Source organism: Caenorhabditis briggsae (genome assembly GCF_000004555.2).
Source record: "Caenorhabditis briggsae complete genome, chrIII, whole genome shotgun sequence".
In the NCBI taxonomy this organism is placed as follows: Eukaryota; Metazoa; Nematoda; class Chromadorea; order Rhabditida; family Rhabditidae; genus Caenorhabditis; species Caenorhabditis briggsae.
This window is the reverse complement of record NC_013490.2, coordinates 8,761,253-8,774,965: the sequence shown is the minus strand read 5'-3', so window position 1 is coordinate 8,774,965 and position 13,713 is coordinate 8,761,253. Positions and strand designations below refer to the sequence as shown.

General features: G+C 39.5%; 3 protein-coding genes across 3 annotated transcripts in view; 2 read left to right on the top strand and 1 right to left on the bottom strand.

Annotated features, from left to right (window-relative positions):
• Window positions 1-1,568, bottom strand: part of Cbr-rbc-2 — a gene marked incomplete at both ends in the record, with an annotated part of 5,922 nt that extends 4,354 nt beyond the window's left edge. Inside the window, 7 exons of the mRNA XM_045244163.1 lie at window positions 76-268; window positions 318-441; window positions 490-791; window positions 843-1,052; window positions 1,098-1,209; window positions 1,260-1,383; window positions 1,433-1,568. Of these exons, the coding sequence (XP_045094129.1) occupies window positions 76-268; window positions 318-441; window positions 490-791; window positions 843-1,052; window positions 1,098-1,209; window positions 1,260-1,383; window positions 1,433-1,568 (1,201 nt within the window). The remainder of the gene's footprint in view (window positions 1-75; window positions 269-317; window positions 442-489; window positions 792-842; window positions 1,053-1,097; window positions 1,210-1,259; window positions 1,384-1,432) is intronic.
• Window positions 1,569-2,018: 450 nt separating this feature from the next.
• CBG09850 lies at window positions 2,019-3,347 on the top strand (the record flags this gene model as incomplete). The annotated part of the gene is made up of 4 exons (XM_002641505.1): window positions 2,019-2,150; window positions 2,196-2,371; window positions 2,988-3,106; window positions 3,223-3,347. The coding sequence occupies 4 exons, from the start codon at window positions 2,019-2,021 to the stop codon at window positions 3,345-3,347; spliced, it is 552 nt and encodes a 183-aa protein (XP_002641551.1).
• A 190-nt stretch (window positions 3,348-3,537) lies between these two features.
• Cbr-ceh-44 lies at window positions 3,538-11,701 on the top strand (the record flags this gene model as incomplete). The annotated part of the gene is made up of 16 exons (XM_045244162.1): window positions 3,538-3,648; window positions 3,693-3,803; window positions 4,827-4,953; window positions 6,050-6,249; window positions 6,299-6,867; window positions 6,915-7,078; window positions 7,442-8,019; window positions 8,068-8,211; window positions 8,259-8,714; window positions 8,759-9,331; window positions 9,377-10,297; window positions 10,731-10,868; window positions 10,918-11,198; window positions 11,373-11,427; window positions 11,473-11,553; window positions 11,597-11,701. The coding sequence occupies 16 exons, from the start codon at window positions 3,538-3,540 to the stop codon at window positions 11,699-11,701; spliced, it is 4,614 nt and encodes a 1,537-aa protein (XP_045094128.1).
• Between the last annotated feature and the right edge of the window lie 2,012 nt (window positions 11,702-13,713).

Sequence of the window (13,713 nt, the reverse complement as noted above, 5' to 3'; positions counted from 1 at the left end):
CGACATAACTGTAAATGCATTGAAATCATATTTTCGCTACATGAATAACCCCATTATAGTTTAAATCGAGCATACTGAATGGTAAATTTCGCAGTGCAGGAACAGCTTTCATGAACTGATGATCGAAAGGAGGCATATTCCAGACAAGGACACTTCCATCTCTTTTGGAGCTACGAACAACTGAAAATTTTCGTTTTTCTCCGGCCAGGGAAGGCGATGGTTCTGCGGATTCGTAGGGAAGGAATGCATATTGAACATCATTGAGGCACTAGAAAAAAATATTTTCAAATACATTTCGTTATTTAAATATAACTCACAGATCTTCCGTTTTCCAGTACTCCGTTTACAGTAGCTACAACGAATGGTTCAGGTTCATCGAAATAGTTAGATGTTGGTCTATTGCTGGCAGTAACCGGTGGAACACCTTCCTTTTGTAAACTTCTAAAATCAGCTAAAACGTTTTCAGTGTTTCTCTGCATAAACTCTTACGTAATCGGAAGTTGGAAAACGTTGATAGATTCGTCTGTGTAACCAATGGTGACTTTGTCCAAATCAGTAAGATAACCGGAAGTGCACCGTTTTGAGGTTGTTTTGTTTTTGTACAGAACGACAGTTGACAAATCATCCATATCAATGATCATCCAAGAACTTGATGCAACTATTAACAGCATTCTTCTAGCCGAACAAATATAAGAAACGCTTCTAATATGTTGAATTTCGAGGCGTTTCGATTCATCTTCGTACAATGAACAAGAAGGATCCTTTTTCTCTAACTCAATCAATGTCCAAACCTGCAACATTTTTTTGAAAATAATATCAAAGCAGACCATTTGAATCTCTACCTTCATCATTCCGCTCAACGTCATTCCAATAAGTTGATCTTCTTTTTCTGGATGAGTGATAACTGTGAAACAACTAATCCAATCAGGTTCTACTCGAGAAGCAATGCAAAAAACGACTGTCAGATCTTGAGGATCCATTACTTGAATGTCACTATAGTCTCCGATACAGAAAAGTCGTGTAGCTCTAGTATGACGAGAAGATTTGTATGTCTGCAATCAGAAAAATAAACCAGACTTTTTTTTCTCGAATCTTACATATGGATAAATATATCTATGAATCGTGACAGAAGATGTTGAATCAATACATCTGCCATCTTGAATTTCCCAAAGACACACTCGACCATCAGCAGAAGCCGAAACAAAGCGTCTGGAATTATGGGGAAATTATCGATTTTTGGCAGGTTTTTATTTACTAACGTATTTGTGGGTGAATTGCTAGTTTGAGAGATAGCAGTTATTTTTTGAGAATGTCCAATCATCAGCTGTTTTGGCATGAGTCCTTCTGCTAGCTTCCATATGACAATATGTCCATTTTCAGCTCCTGGAAATTATTTTTAAATTCACTCATCTGTCTACTCAATTCAAGAAACCTGTAATGATCGTTGACCCATCGGGAAGAACGCGAATTGTACATATTCTGTTTTCTGGTGGTTTGGGCCCCCATATTACAACTGGAACTGATAAAGCCGGCGATTTTGTACCAGCTGGTGCAACTTCTGCCGTCATTTTTTGATAGGTCTATCGGAAGACTATTTTTCTGTCGGATACAGCAGATTTCTAGCTGCTCAGCGAGAATCTGATAATCATAACGAATCGATTTCAAAAAATTGAGCAAGCAAAACAAAGGGCAAAGTTCGCTTCGTAAATCGACACACTCTCCGTAAATCAGATAGAGTAGCGGGTTTCGGCACGAAAAGAGCCAGGCTGGCATGCGCCTTCTTGCTTGTGTCGATTTACGGCGGAACCAGCCGTCTCTCAAACAATTTGATAAAAATAAACAAAACATCGAATGCGAACTTCAAGATATTTTCATTAATCATAGAAGTTTGATAAATATGGACTTTTTGATTTTATAATAGTACATTGATATATGTATATTTTTTGTTTACCTGCTTTATTTATCTGAATATCCTCCAGTCATCTAATAATACTTTTATTTCAGGGTAAAAAATCTAGATGAGTTTAACAAAGGATACACACCTTCCTAGCGATGAGGAACTCACAGTTCCTCAGGAAATATCCCTTTCTACACCTTGGCTCAAGGCTGTCGCTCCATACATGGCAAAGCACTGCGAAAAGGAAGCCAACGTTCGTTTTTTCTCTTTCGATACTTTTGAATTAGTAAAATTTTAGGAGTTCATGCTTCGAAGAAAAGAATCGGAAGATCCACGAGCCGTTTTGAAAGAAGGAGCGGCGCTGACAGCTTGCGGAGTTAATTTTCTGCAATCGCTGAAACGTTCCTGCCTCCCACAAACACAAAAGCTCGCCGAATGCGTCGATCAAGGAAGTGCCAAGTTGTATATGTCGAAGTAAGTATTATGATTTTGTTTAAAATCGATTCAATTCCACCCGAACATATGTAGGACGGAAAACCACCCTTCATCGCCGCACCCTTCTAGTTCTTCGTACCTATCACAAAATTGTTATAAACTCATACCATTTCCCCTCTATGTCGTCCTACATTCTTCCCAGCCATTCTAACAGAGCCCCGTATTTGTTCAAAATCAACGGCTAATACTTTGACTGCTTCCTTCACAGAAACTTGTCTATGTGGAACCGTGTATGTAAGGTGATAAATTCTAAGCTCAGTCCGGTGGCGTTTGCTAAGCGAGTAGGAGCGATTCCTTATGATATTCTGATCCCTCCCACTTGACCTACAGGACTCTAGTCGGTCCGTCTGGTCATTTTACTTTTTTATTTGTACAGGTCCCATTTCTTGCCAAATTATCTATCGATTTCCCCCATGCATTGCAAATAAATATATTATAAATATTAGTCAAACGACTTTGAGTACGGACTACGGAGACCGTTGCAAAAGTGGGGTATTTTTATAGAAAAAACCTTGCGTTTCTGTTATTTCATAACAAAAAATGTCAAAGAAGAATCTATTGGAAAAGATTTTTGTTATATCAATTTGTTTTCCAGATGTCATAACGACCAGAAGGAGTTGGACGCATGTGTTGAAGCTAACATGAACTTAACCCGCCCGAAACTCGGCTATTTTAGCAAGCTTCATGTTTACGATTCGGCTACTCCAGCTCCAGGTGAGAATTCCTATAATAAAATATCAATGCTTATGTAAATCAAAAATATGTATTGCAAGTATAAAAAGAATGAAAAAATGTTTGAAAATCTAAATATAGCCTTCATATTTTTCCAGAGGTGAAACTTCGCGACTACAAAGCTGAAGCAGCTAAAGTGCTCAATGAACTGCCAGCCGAGTATCATCTCCGTAAAGACTACCGTAAATATAACGATTGGCGCTACAACATCACTGAAAGCTAAATCTGAAAACCAAAAAACTACAGTTGTTTCCTTGTGAAAGTAATAGAGTCGCCTCCCCAATTTTCGTTTTCTTCTTCTTCTTTTTAACAATCGTTCATTTTCATATTTCAGCGAATAAAGTGTAGATTTTTGAATATATCCTTTTTCAAGTAACTGTTTTGGTGTTAATCCGTGTGTTCTATCTAACAATATGCCTTATGTTTGCTGTGTTTCTCTAATGTGTCGTATACTATTTATAGGTGCCAGACATATGGAAGCAGTCACAAAAGCATGGGATACGGTAGATTGGGAAAGACTCCAGGTTGGAATGCAAATACTTTCTGAAAATATTTCATTCGTATTCAGGCTAGAGTTGAAGCTGAAGTAGCAGCTCTTGGTGTTCGCCAAGATGACAGTGATGCAAGAAAGGAACGGCTTGTGGGAGAGAGCAATGCCTACAAAGATAGAACCAACAAGGTAAACCATTTGCTTTAATATCAATATATTTATTGCTGACGATCAAATTAAAAATCCGAACCCCACAAAAGGAAACTCATATTTATTATACATTGAAAGGGAAATTTTTGATATATTTCTCGCAGGTCTCATTAGTATCCGTTTCGATATAATCCCCATCCTTCCCCTTTACGAGCCACCATGCACATCTGCCTGTTACCATATAATAACTCGCATGGGCAATCTGTCATCGGTCGATGTAGATTTACACTCATGTGGAATGAACATCTGTCCCGCCGTAGGGATCCATAATGTTCGATCAAGATCAGTCCTCACGATCTGGATCAGTCCTTGTACATTGTTCAAAGTCAGAGCAAAACATTTTTTCAGAGTAGGAACTGATACAGTGTTCTGACGATCATCTAACGGTAGTTAGCAAAATTGTTCTTTCAATTATTCAAAAACCATCTTGATTCTAGCAAAGAACGACAAAATTAGCTCTGATCATCTTTTTCTCATAAAAAGTCATTCTTCTATCCAATCGGTCCCTCTGGTTTGCAGTCCTTCTTGAGTCGACCGCACTCACACTTCTCTCTTTTTTCCTGGTGAGTGAAAAGCATCGAATCGATTTTTGTCATCTCCGGATGGGTCTCCCTCTCCCTTTGGTCGTGCCCGTTATGCTGCGCTCCCCATAGCCGTGATGCAGATGCATGATCGAGACGAGCAACCGAGCGATTGCCTATTGAGGGCTCGGAGACGCAGAGTATAACGTGACAGACTCAGGCGGTCCCAGATCGATTTGGAACTGCTTTCCCTTTCTCTTCGAGACGAGGAGGCGTCGGTCCGCCCACTTGTGCGCGATTCCGCATCGATCTCTTCTTTCTCTGTAAGCAGAAAATGTTGACGAGCTTCTCTTCTTGAACCACACTCTCTCTTGTTTTATCTCTCTCCCTCTATCTTTTACTCTTGAGAATCACTGTAATTAGAAAACAAAGCTACATCTACCTGCTGAAAAACACTAAACTATTTTCTTATCATTTTCAGGAGAATCGAAAATTGGCTATCCCATTAATCAAAGCCTTCCAAAACGAGTTTGAAGGATTGCTCGCTAGAAGTTCGGCTGCTGAATCAGCACTTATTGACATCTGTAGATCAATCATCAATCTGCCAGGTATGCATGATTACTTAGTTTCTTATCAGTAGGTGATACGATATTGGGAACATTTTGATCATCAGGTATTTTAGAAATGCATTTATTTTGGAAATCCGGAAAAGTGGATACACTTTTTTGCTTCATTGAACCGACTAACTAAAATACAAAAACTCTAATAAGATCTTTCATTTTCTTTTTGTGTTTAAGCCGTATTGTATGCTAATCTTTTATTTGAACAATTTCTATAAATAGGCAAATCAAATGATTTTGAAACCTTTCGTTAGCCTAATCTTCTCGGGATATTCGGAAAGTGCAATCCCTCTTCTTCATTCTAATAGAATCGATGCGGAGTGTAGCACTCGAAAGCGGATGCGATGCCCGATTGATCTGACCATCTGCTCCCATTCTTTCATTCCGAATGTAGTCGTTCCATTTTCCCTCCATACAAGGTCCTTCTTGTCCTCTTTTGCCCGCACACACATTCACTACGCATGTGCTCCTCCTCTCTTCCTTCGTCTTCTTCTCATGGGGGTTGTCGTGTCTCCCGCATCCCGCCATGCTCACTGCTTCAAATGCTCTGAATGTCTGGCATCGTGCTCCTCGCCATCGCCCGTCCTCTTGGCTCGAGCTATTCGATTGCCTTTCTCGTCGATCGATCTGTTTTTTCTCTCGTTTTCTCCTTCACTCTTCTTCTTTCACAACTAGCCATGCGCGCATCATTTCCTTTTGGCTTAATGCTTACTATAGCCTCTAAGCTCGCACAGACTCTATTCAAGTTATACTCTTCCTCAGAAATAGTTACAGTAATTTTTCATTATCAACCATATTTTCTGGTAACTTCTGAAGTTTCAACAATTGGATTACGACTAAATTTCTAAGCCTTTCGAATATGAATAGAGTTTAGAAGAATGAATAACTCGGTCTCAAAATGTTTCTTTTCCTTGAAGAAGTTCGAGAAACTCATTATTTCAAGACATTAGTTGATGTTTGGTTTCCAATGTACACGATGGCCCATGTTGTTATTGTTAGAACCAAATTGTGTTCTCCTATCATGAGATTAATCTTCATTGATCAGTTCTCCTATATCTCCATCTAGATTATTTCTGATTTTCAGATCCAAAATCATTGCTCAAAAGTGCGGAAGCTTGGAAAAGCGACGCCGAGAAAACACAAAAAGCGGTGGAGGAGCGAGAAGATCTCAAGCGTCAATTATTGAAAGCGAACAACGAACTCGAGGATTTTCGTGGAAAGGATGTCAAAGTCCGAAAGTTGAAGGATAAGCTAGCGAAATTGGAATCTGAGCAGGATACTTTCGTGAGTTTCAAATTTCTTCATCCCTATTTAATTATACCTTTCAATGCAGATCGAAAACGCAGTGAGCGAAGTGGAAAAGAAGGCGGAGCTTGAATTGAACTCTCGTCTAGCGGAACTCACTGAAGAACGGGATAAAATGAAAGAACAGCATGATATTCTGGAGAAAAACTTAAACACTATTGAATCTAAAAACAAGGAAATGCAAAGAAAATTGGAGATCGCCAAGATGACTGTAGAACAGAAAGATGGATTAGAGAATGAGCAACTGTCAATTGCAATGAAAGATCTGACGGATGCCAACCACAAAATTGTGTTCCTTGAAGAGCGTATATTACAACTGGAAACAGAAGCCGAAAAGGTGAATGAAAGCAAAAAAGCCGGAAACATTGAAGATATTGCCGCTCTTGGAAGTGTACTCATTCAAAAAGACGAAGCTATTCAACAGCTGACTAATGATGTGAAGCGGCTCGAATCGGCTCACGCTGACGACGTTGCTAAATGGAAATCAGCTCTTTCGGCTATGGAGAAAAATAATCAAGCGTTGATTGCTGAGTTGAATGAGTTGAAGAGCACACTAGATGGCCGTAACGACTACGAGGCTATCAAGAACGAGCTGAGGTTTGTGAAATTTTATAATCATTCTTACTGTACGGTAAAGGTTTCAGACTTCTTCGTGAAATCGAGTTTGGAGCAGCAGCTGAAGCAAATTCTGAGTCCATTGAGCGCTTGGGAGAAACGGTTGAGACACTCGATCGATTGCTGGCAGAGAAAAATCGTCGGCTGCAAAATGAAAATGCGAGTCTTCGAGTGAAAGCAGAAACATTCAAAGGTTAGTTTTCAGTATTAGCAGTAGCTTGATGCATCGGCAATACAAAATGGACCTGCTGATTTGTCTGGGACGATTGGAAGCTGCATGCGTTTAGCTATATATTCTGCATGTGAAGCAAGCTAGTGAAGTTTCTGAAACAGAAACACAGGAAGAAGAAGTCCAGAAGATATTTTGCATGTTTTTGCCAGTGAAGTACATATTGCTCGAAGAAAAATTACAGAGAAAAGCTAGCGCAATTTTTCGTAATTGTTATGCATTTATTGATGGTTATTGTTGTCTTGTTTATTATTTTATGTTGTAAAAATTCTGTGAATTGTTCATATTTTTAAAATATCCCTTTCCTGAATTTTATCGGTTTTTTAGGTGACGATGTCATGAAAGCGATTATTTCTGGAAGTCATTCTCGTGTTGTGGATACAGTTGGTAAAAGAATAGGAGCCGAAGAAGCAACCGCTTATCGACAGAAAAACACGGATGGAGAGTTACTAGCGAAAGTACGTGTATTTTTGGTTGGGCAAAATCGGAATTTCGCTTTTCAGATCAATGAAGCTAAGCAGAGAAAAATGGAAAATGATTTGAAGTTAGAAGATCCAAATATCGATGTTCTCACTTTTTTGAGAAAGCAAAAGGCTAAGGAAACTTTTAAGGAAAAGACAGTTGCGGTTACGGTCATTCCAACACCAACACCTACACCGCCAATTGCCAAACAAGTGACTCGCTTAGGAACTCATACTATCACAACAACTGCTCTCCCACCGCAAAGTCTTCTACAACGTCTGACGAATAGTTCTGCTCTACCTAAAAATGATCTTCGAATGGATGATGATTTGAAACTTTCCACTGTTCTAAACTTGAAACGTTTCTCTTCTTCCGTTAAGCCAGTTGAAGTGAAAACAGCCGAGGAGCTAGAAGCAGAAAACGAAACTATTGAAAAAATGCAGGTAAATATTTCATTCCTGAAGCTAGTCTTCATAAAAAATTTTCTCTAGAAACGAATTCAAGTCAACATTCAAACGCTCAATGGAAAGGCCCTGAACACAACTGAGATAGCGTCACATTGTAAGAGGCTTATGATTGCTTATAATATTGGACAACGGCTTTTTGCGAAAGTCGTAATGAATCAAGTTGTGAAGGTAAATCGATTTCCCAAAAATCATTTGGCAAAGTATCCCGTTTTCAGTCTCAAGGATCATTGTCTGAGCTACTCTCAAAGCCCCGACATTGGAGCAAGTTGACCGACAAAGGTCGAGAGGCTTTCCGTCGGATTTATGGATGGATTAGTGACGACGAGGCGATTGACCTGCTGTGCTCCCTTAGTCCTCGACGTGTCTGGCCAGCTGATCAAACGGTTGAACACCCAAAAGCTGAAACACTTGTTGATTTAACAAGTCCTTCATCTCTAGATGGAACTGAGGAATCCAAAAGTCCACAACCTCAATTCACAATTATCAAAGTTCAAACACCTCAACAAGCTCCTCCACCAGCTCCTGTACCAGAACCTGTGATTGAACCTGTAGTGAACTTGAAATCATCTCCTGAAATTATGCACTTACGAACCACTCGCTGGAAACATGATGATATTTCTAAAGAGAAGATTTTGAGCATTCTGCAAACTGAACTCAAGAAAATTGAAGAGGTAAGATCAATGAGCTTATTAAAAATTCACAGTTTCAATTTTAGGAAACTACTGAAAAAGTTGTGTCCCCCTCTAAACCTCCACCACCCGCAAGCAATCGACGGAATTCGGCATCGATTCCTTACGAAGCAACCACGCTTCCAGGAAAGACCCGACCGACAGCTGTGGAGCTAGTTCTGAAGCAACGAGTCGCGGCTGGATTGGGACCACTCACTCAAGCTCAATACGACAAATATTCCAGCTTGGATACGGAGCAACTTGTTAGAACAATCAAAGAATTTTTGACGGTCAATTCGATTTCACAGCGTCAATTCGGGGAGCATGTCCTCGGACTCAGTCAAGGAAGTGTTTCTGATCTACTTGCGAGACCGAAAACCTGGACGCAGCTGACACAGAAAGGACGTGAGCCCTTCATAAGAATGCAATTATTCATGGACGACGTGGAAGAAGCAGCGGAAGACGATGATGATAAACAGCCTAAAATCAGCGTCTGTGAAGAAGACAGTGATCTCGCGAAGACTTTGGCAACGTTGTTGGGAACAGTGACACAAGAAGGAGAGAATGGAAGTTCGGTCGGTGAAGATGTACACCGGGAGAAAACACCCGATTTCGAAACGGTTAGTTGATTATTTATTTTATTTTTTAAAGGTTGTCGATTTCAGATCACCGAGATACCAAGCTCGAGCGAACGTGGGAAGTTGGTAAAATACATCGATGCTTCGACAGGAGAAGAAATTTTGGATTCGCAAAAAATTGTTTCTCGTGTAAAAGAAGTCCTGGAAGAGCATGGCATATCTCCAAGAGTTTTTGGGGACGAGTATTTGAACTGTTCACCAACAATGTGTGCTGATCTGATGATTCGGACCAAACCATTCCAATTATCTAGACCAACCGAGAAAGTGATGTACTTCCGAATGAGAAACTTCCTGAATGATCCATCATCGATTCCGAATCTTATCAAAAAAGAAGAGGAAAAAGATACAGTTCGAGACAAATTCGATTTTATTGTCAAGGAGACTCCGAAGCCAGTGAAAAGGAAAGCTTCGTCAGATTTAGAAGATTATGATCCATCTAAAAAAGCATTCCAACGAACTGTCATCACTGATTACCAAAAAGACGTTCTCCGATTCGTTTTTGTCAATGAGCTTCATCCAACCAATGAAATGATTGAGCAAATTGCTACAAAGTTGGAGATGTCACTGAGAACTGTGCAAAATTGGTTCCACAATCACAGGACTCGAAGCAAAGCAAGAGAAAAGGAAGGAAAGATCTACTCGGATGCCCTTCCAAATGGAATCGCTGTTCGAAGTGACACGTGGAAAGATGATCTTCAGAAAATGCTTGATGAAGCTCCTGCCCTCATGAAACAATGGGCTCCAGACTACTATCCACGAACAGGATCTTCCGTGAAAAGTTCCACTTCGGTTGACTCCCCAACCAACAACAATAACGGTGCGCCAATCTTCCCCTTCGATAAACCAGCTCCTACTTCAACTGTCACTGCCACCAGAAAACCAAATTCTGGTGGACAACTGGATAAGGCGTTGGCTCGAATGATTCGTCTCGCAGAAGGCCGTGAAGCTGCAGCAGCCAATGCCAATTAATTGACTTATTAAATTTTATTAAATTTATATTTTGTAAGAGATACCTTCAATTGTGGCTGGATCCACCATAACATTCAATCATTGTCATGCTAATCTTTTTCCCATCGAACTCATCCCCAATTATGATCTCCGTTCTTGCAGCTTTCACTTTAACCCACAAATTCTGCGTGCAACATTTTCCTTTCTGTTAACAACCGGTAAAAAACATTGCAAGACTCTCAAATTTGAAAAAGGTCTCTCCTCCTTATTGCACTTTGTCATATTTTTATAATAAATTTTGCCATTTTTTAAATGTTTGAAACAAACAGAATGGAGTAAGCATTTTTAGTACGGTCCTAAAGCAAAAGTAGGCGTAGGCGGCAAAACATGCGAAAGTATAACGAGTCTGGAGAAGTAATATAAAAGTTTCTAGTTTATAATACTTTATATTTCAGTACGGTTCGAGGAACAGGAGGCTGAACTTGTTTCTTTCAAAGAAAAGTCAGAAAGGAATGATAGGCTGATTGCACAACTTGAAAGTGACTTGGAAAGTGCCGTTCAGGATATGGGAGTGAGAATTGAGTAATCCACAATTCTTTATTGAAATTCTTGATTTCCAGATAACCGAACGAAGGGGAACCACCGATATGTTAAATGATGCAAATCCAACGATATCCGACGCTTCACTTGTTCCGATTTTAACATCACAAAGGAACCGTCTTCATGAAAGAGTGACAGCACTGGAAGAAGCGGTGTCGTTGGAGAAGACCAAACAGCTTTCAGTGCAGAATGAAGTGGAAAGAGTTCGAGAGGAGAATATCCGGTTGTGCGAACGAATTCGTTTTCTGCAAGCTCCAAATCGCCAAAGTTTGAATAGTGTTGAATCTGGTTTAGCAAATGAGTGAGTGAAAGGATAAGCTTTTAACTGTATTGGCGAGAGCACACCAGCTGTGAGAAAACGAAAAATTGGTAAAACCATCTGGTAGGAAAAATGGTTCGTATCATTATTTCGGTTTCACCTAGTTGGTGTGCTCTCGTATCTTCTTTAGAACAAATAATTATTTAAAAGTTTCAGATCAACGAATCGTAACAAGAGGCTTTCGATGCATGATAACACGACACTCCACATTGTGAGCTGTTCTTGAAAATTTACCCATTTGCAATAAATATTTCAGAGCCGCGCAATTCTCTCCACTCCAAGAAGTCGTACTGTATTCTTCTCATATCTTCTCATTCTGCATGCTCTTATTATGCTTGTAAGAGTTATTCCAGTTACCGTAGTCCATAATTGAATTTCAGGTACTTTACAAGTTTGCATTCGATCAGTCCGTAGTTCGCGATGCAGAGACGGAATGCGAATACAAATTTCATCAACACATGATGGACAATCACAAAGATGGATAATCATAATGTATTGTTTTTTTTAAATCTCAATATTTCTTAATTGGGTATACATAGTGTCGTCTTAACTGCATGCAAATGGGCCTAACCGGTAATAGTTGCCAATTTTTTTTGTATAAATGTTTGGGTTCTTCTGATCTATAAGTTTCGGAATAAAAAGTTTTGCCAAACTGTTTGTATGATGGATTCTCACAAAATGCCAGAAAAAGTGAACTCTATCCGCCGGTGGACATCCAATTGTTTGTGTGCTCTCCTCTTCTGTATTGATGATGGCTATTCGTGTTCAAACAAGGATGTTACACCTCCGATACTAACAAGATGACAGGAAGAAAAGAGATATAGGATTTCTTCCAATTCCGTACTAAAAAGGAGTACATAGCTCATAGTCTATGCATTGCATTGGTCAAAAATCAAAGACATTCGGAAGTTAGGAGCAAGTGCGGAAGATCGAGAGGATGTGTTTGGAAACAATAGAAATCGTTGGAAATTTCGTTGATTCGTTTATATGTTTGTGTAAACTAGCCTAGAACTACTATAGCTACAGTAATCCTCCGAATTTCAGAAATTGGAAGAATGAATCAGTACAAGATTTAAAAAATTGTTCACCGGTAAACATCTTTGTAGCTGTCAGTACTTCGGTAGCTCTTTCAGAAACTGAGAAACTTAAGATTCAAATCATTCTGGTCCGAAAAAAGGGAGCTGTGGAAGAGACACGCCGTTGGCCGTGGCCGAAGCTCCCACAGCGACAACTACCGTAACCTCAAAACATGTTTTATTCTTCCATTTGTTTTCTCGATTTTCACTGCCTTTCGTCAAACTTTCTCTCAGTTTTCCCAAAAAAGTTGGAAAATTGATTTTTCATAAACAGTTAAAACACGACTGAAAACGGAAGATAACAATATTTCTAGGTTACGGTAAATTTCGTTGTGAGACCTCCGGCCACGGACACAGATGTTTCTCTTCCACAACTCTCATATTTTTGTATCAGAATAATACTGTTGCTACAGTAATCTTTTGAATTTGCATATATCGTTTCCTAGCAAATGAAAGGTTACTGTACCTACCGTATTCTTCGAGGTTCCATTCACACAGAATCTACAGTAACCCATGGTCGATTTCAATCAAATCTTTGAGTTTTCCACCCACAACTGCTTGAATGAATATCACTTCTCAACCGCAAAATCATGAAATTTTCCGAAATTTTCAACTTTCAATCAGCATTTAGAAATTCTAAAGAAATTCCAAGTTTTTTCTGTGTTTAGAAATTCCAAGTTTTTTCTGTGAAATCAAAAACCTTTGCGAGTGTATAACATACTCTTGTTAAACCTTTAACAAACGTTGACTAGTTATCGTATCAACACTATTTTGTGTCCTTTTCCCTGCTCCCACCTAAGCCTTTTTCTCCATTCCATTCTGCTTCTCTCTCGACCTGTACACGAAAAGAAAATGACTGCGATTTTTCTCAAAATTTCAACAAACACATATCTCGGCGACTCATTTCGCTCTCTCTTTTTCTATCTCCATCATCACCCCCCCCCCCCCCCGAATAGAAGCAGCACACACACACATATGAAAAAGAGAGACATACAATTCGCAGCTTATTTGCCGACACGCCTGTTGGCATCGCGCAACCGACGGAGAGCAGCTCCAAGTCTCGGAGAAGAACCCCCCAGAAGCAAACAGTCTCACACATCCGAGAGAAAAAGAAAAGTTGAATTTAACATTTATGTGTTTCTAAGTGGTGTCTCTCGCCAAGTGTTTTAGGTGAAAGCAACAAAAAAATTATAAATGAAACCTGTTGATTAATAACCTTGAGATATTTGTAAGCTTGGAGATTTGGTGATTGAACTTTTGTCAAAGGTCAGCTACTTTGATGTTCCAGCCGAAGATCCTTGACCTCTGGCCTATAATATCTACTTGTCAAGTTTTGGATTACTGTACTCAGGGGAACACAGAGTTCGATTCTGAGCTAAATCCTTTCCCATTTCATTGTCTACTAATAACCGAAATTTAAC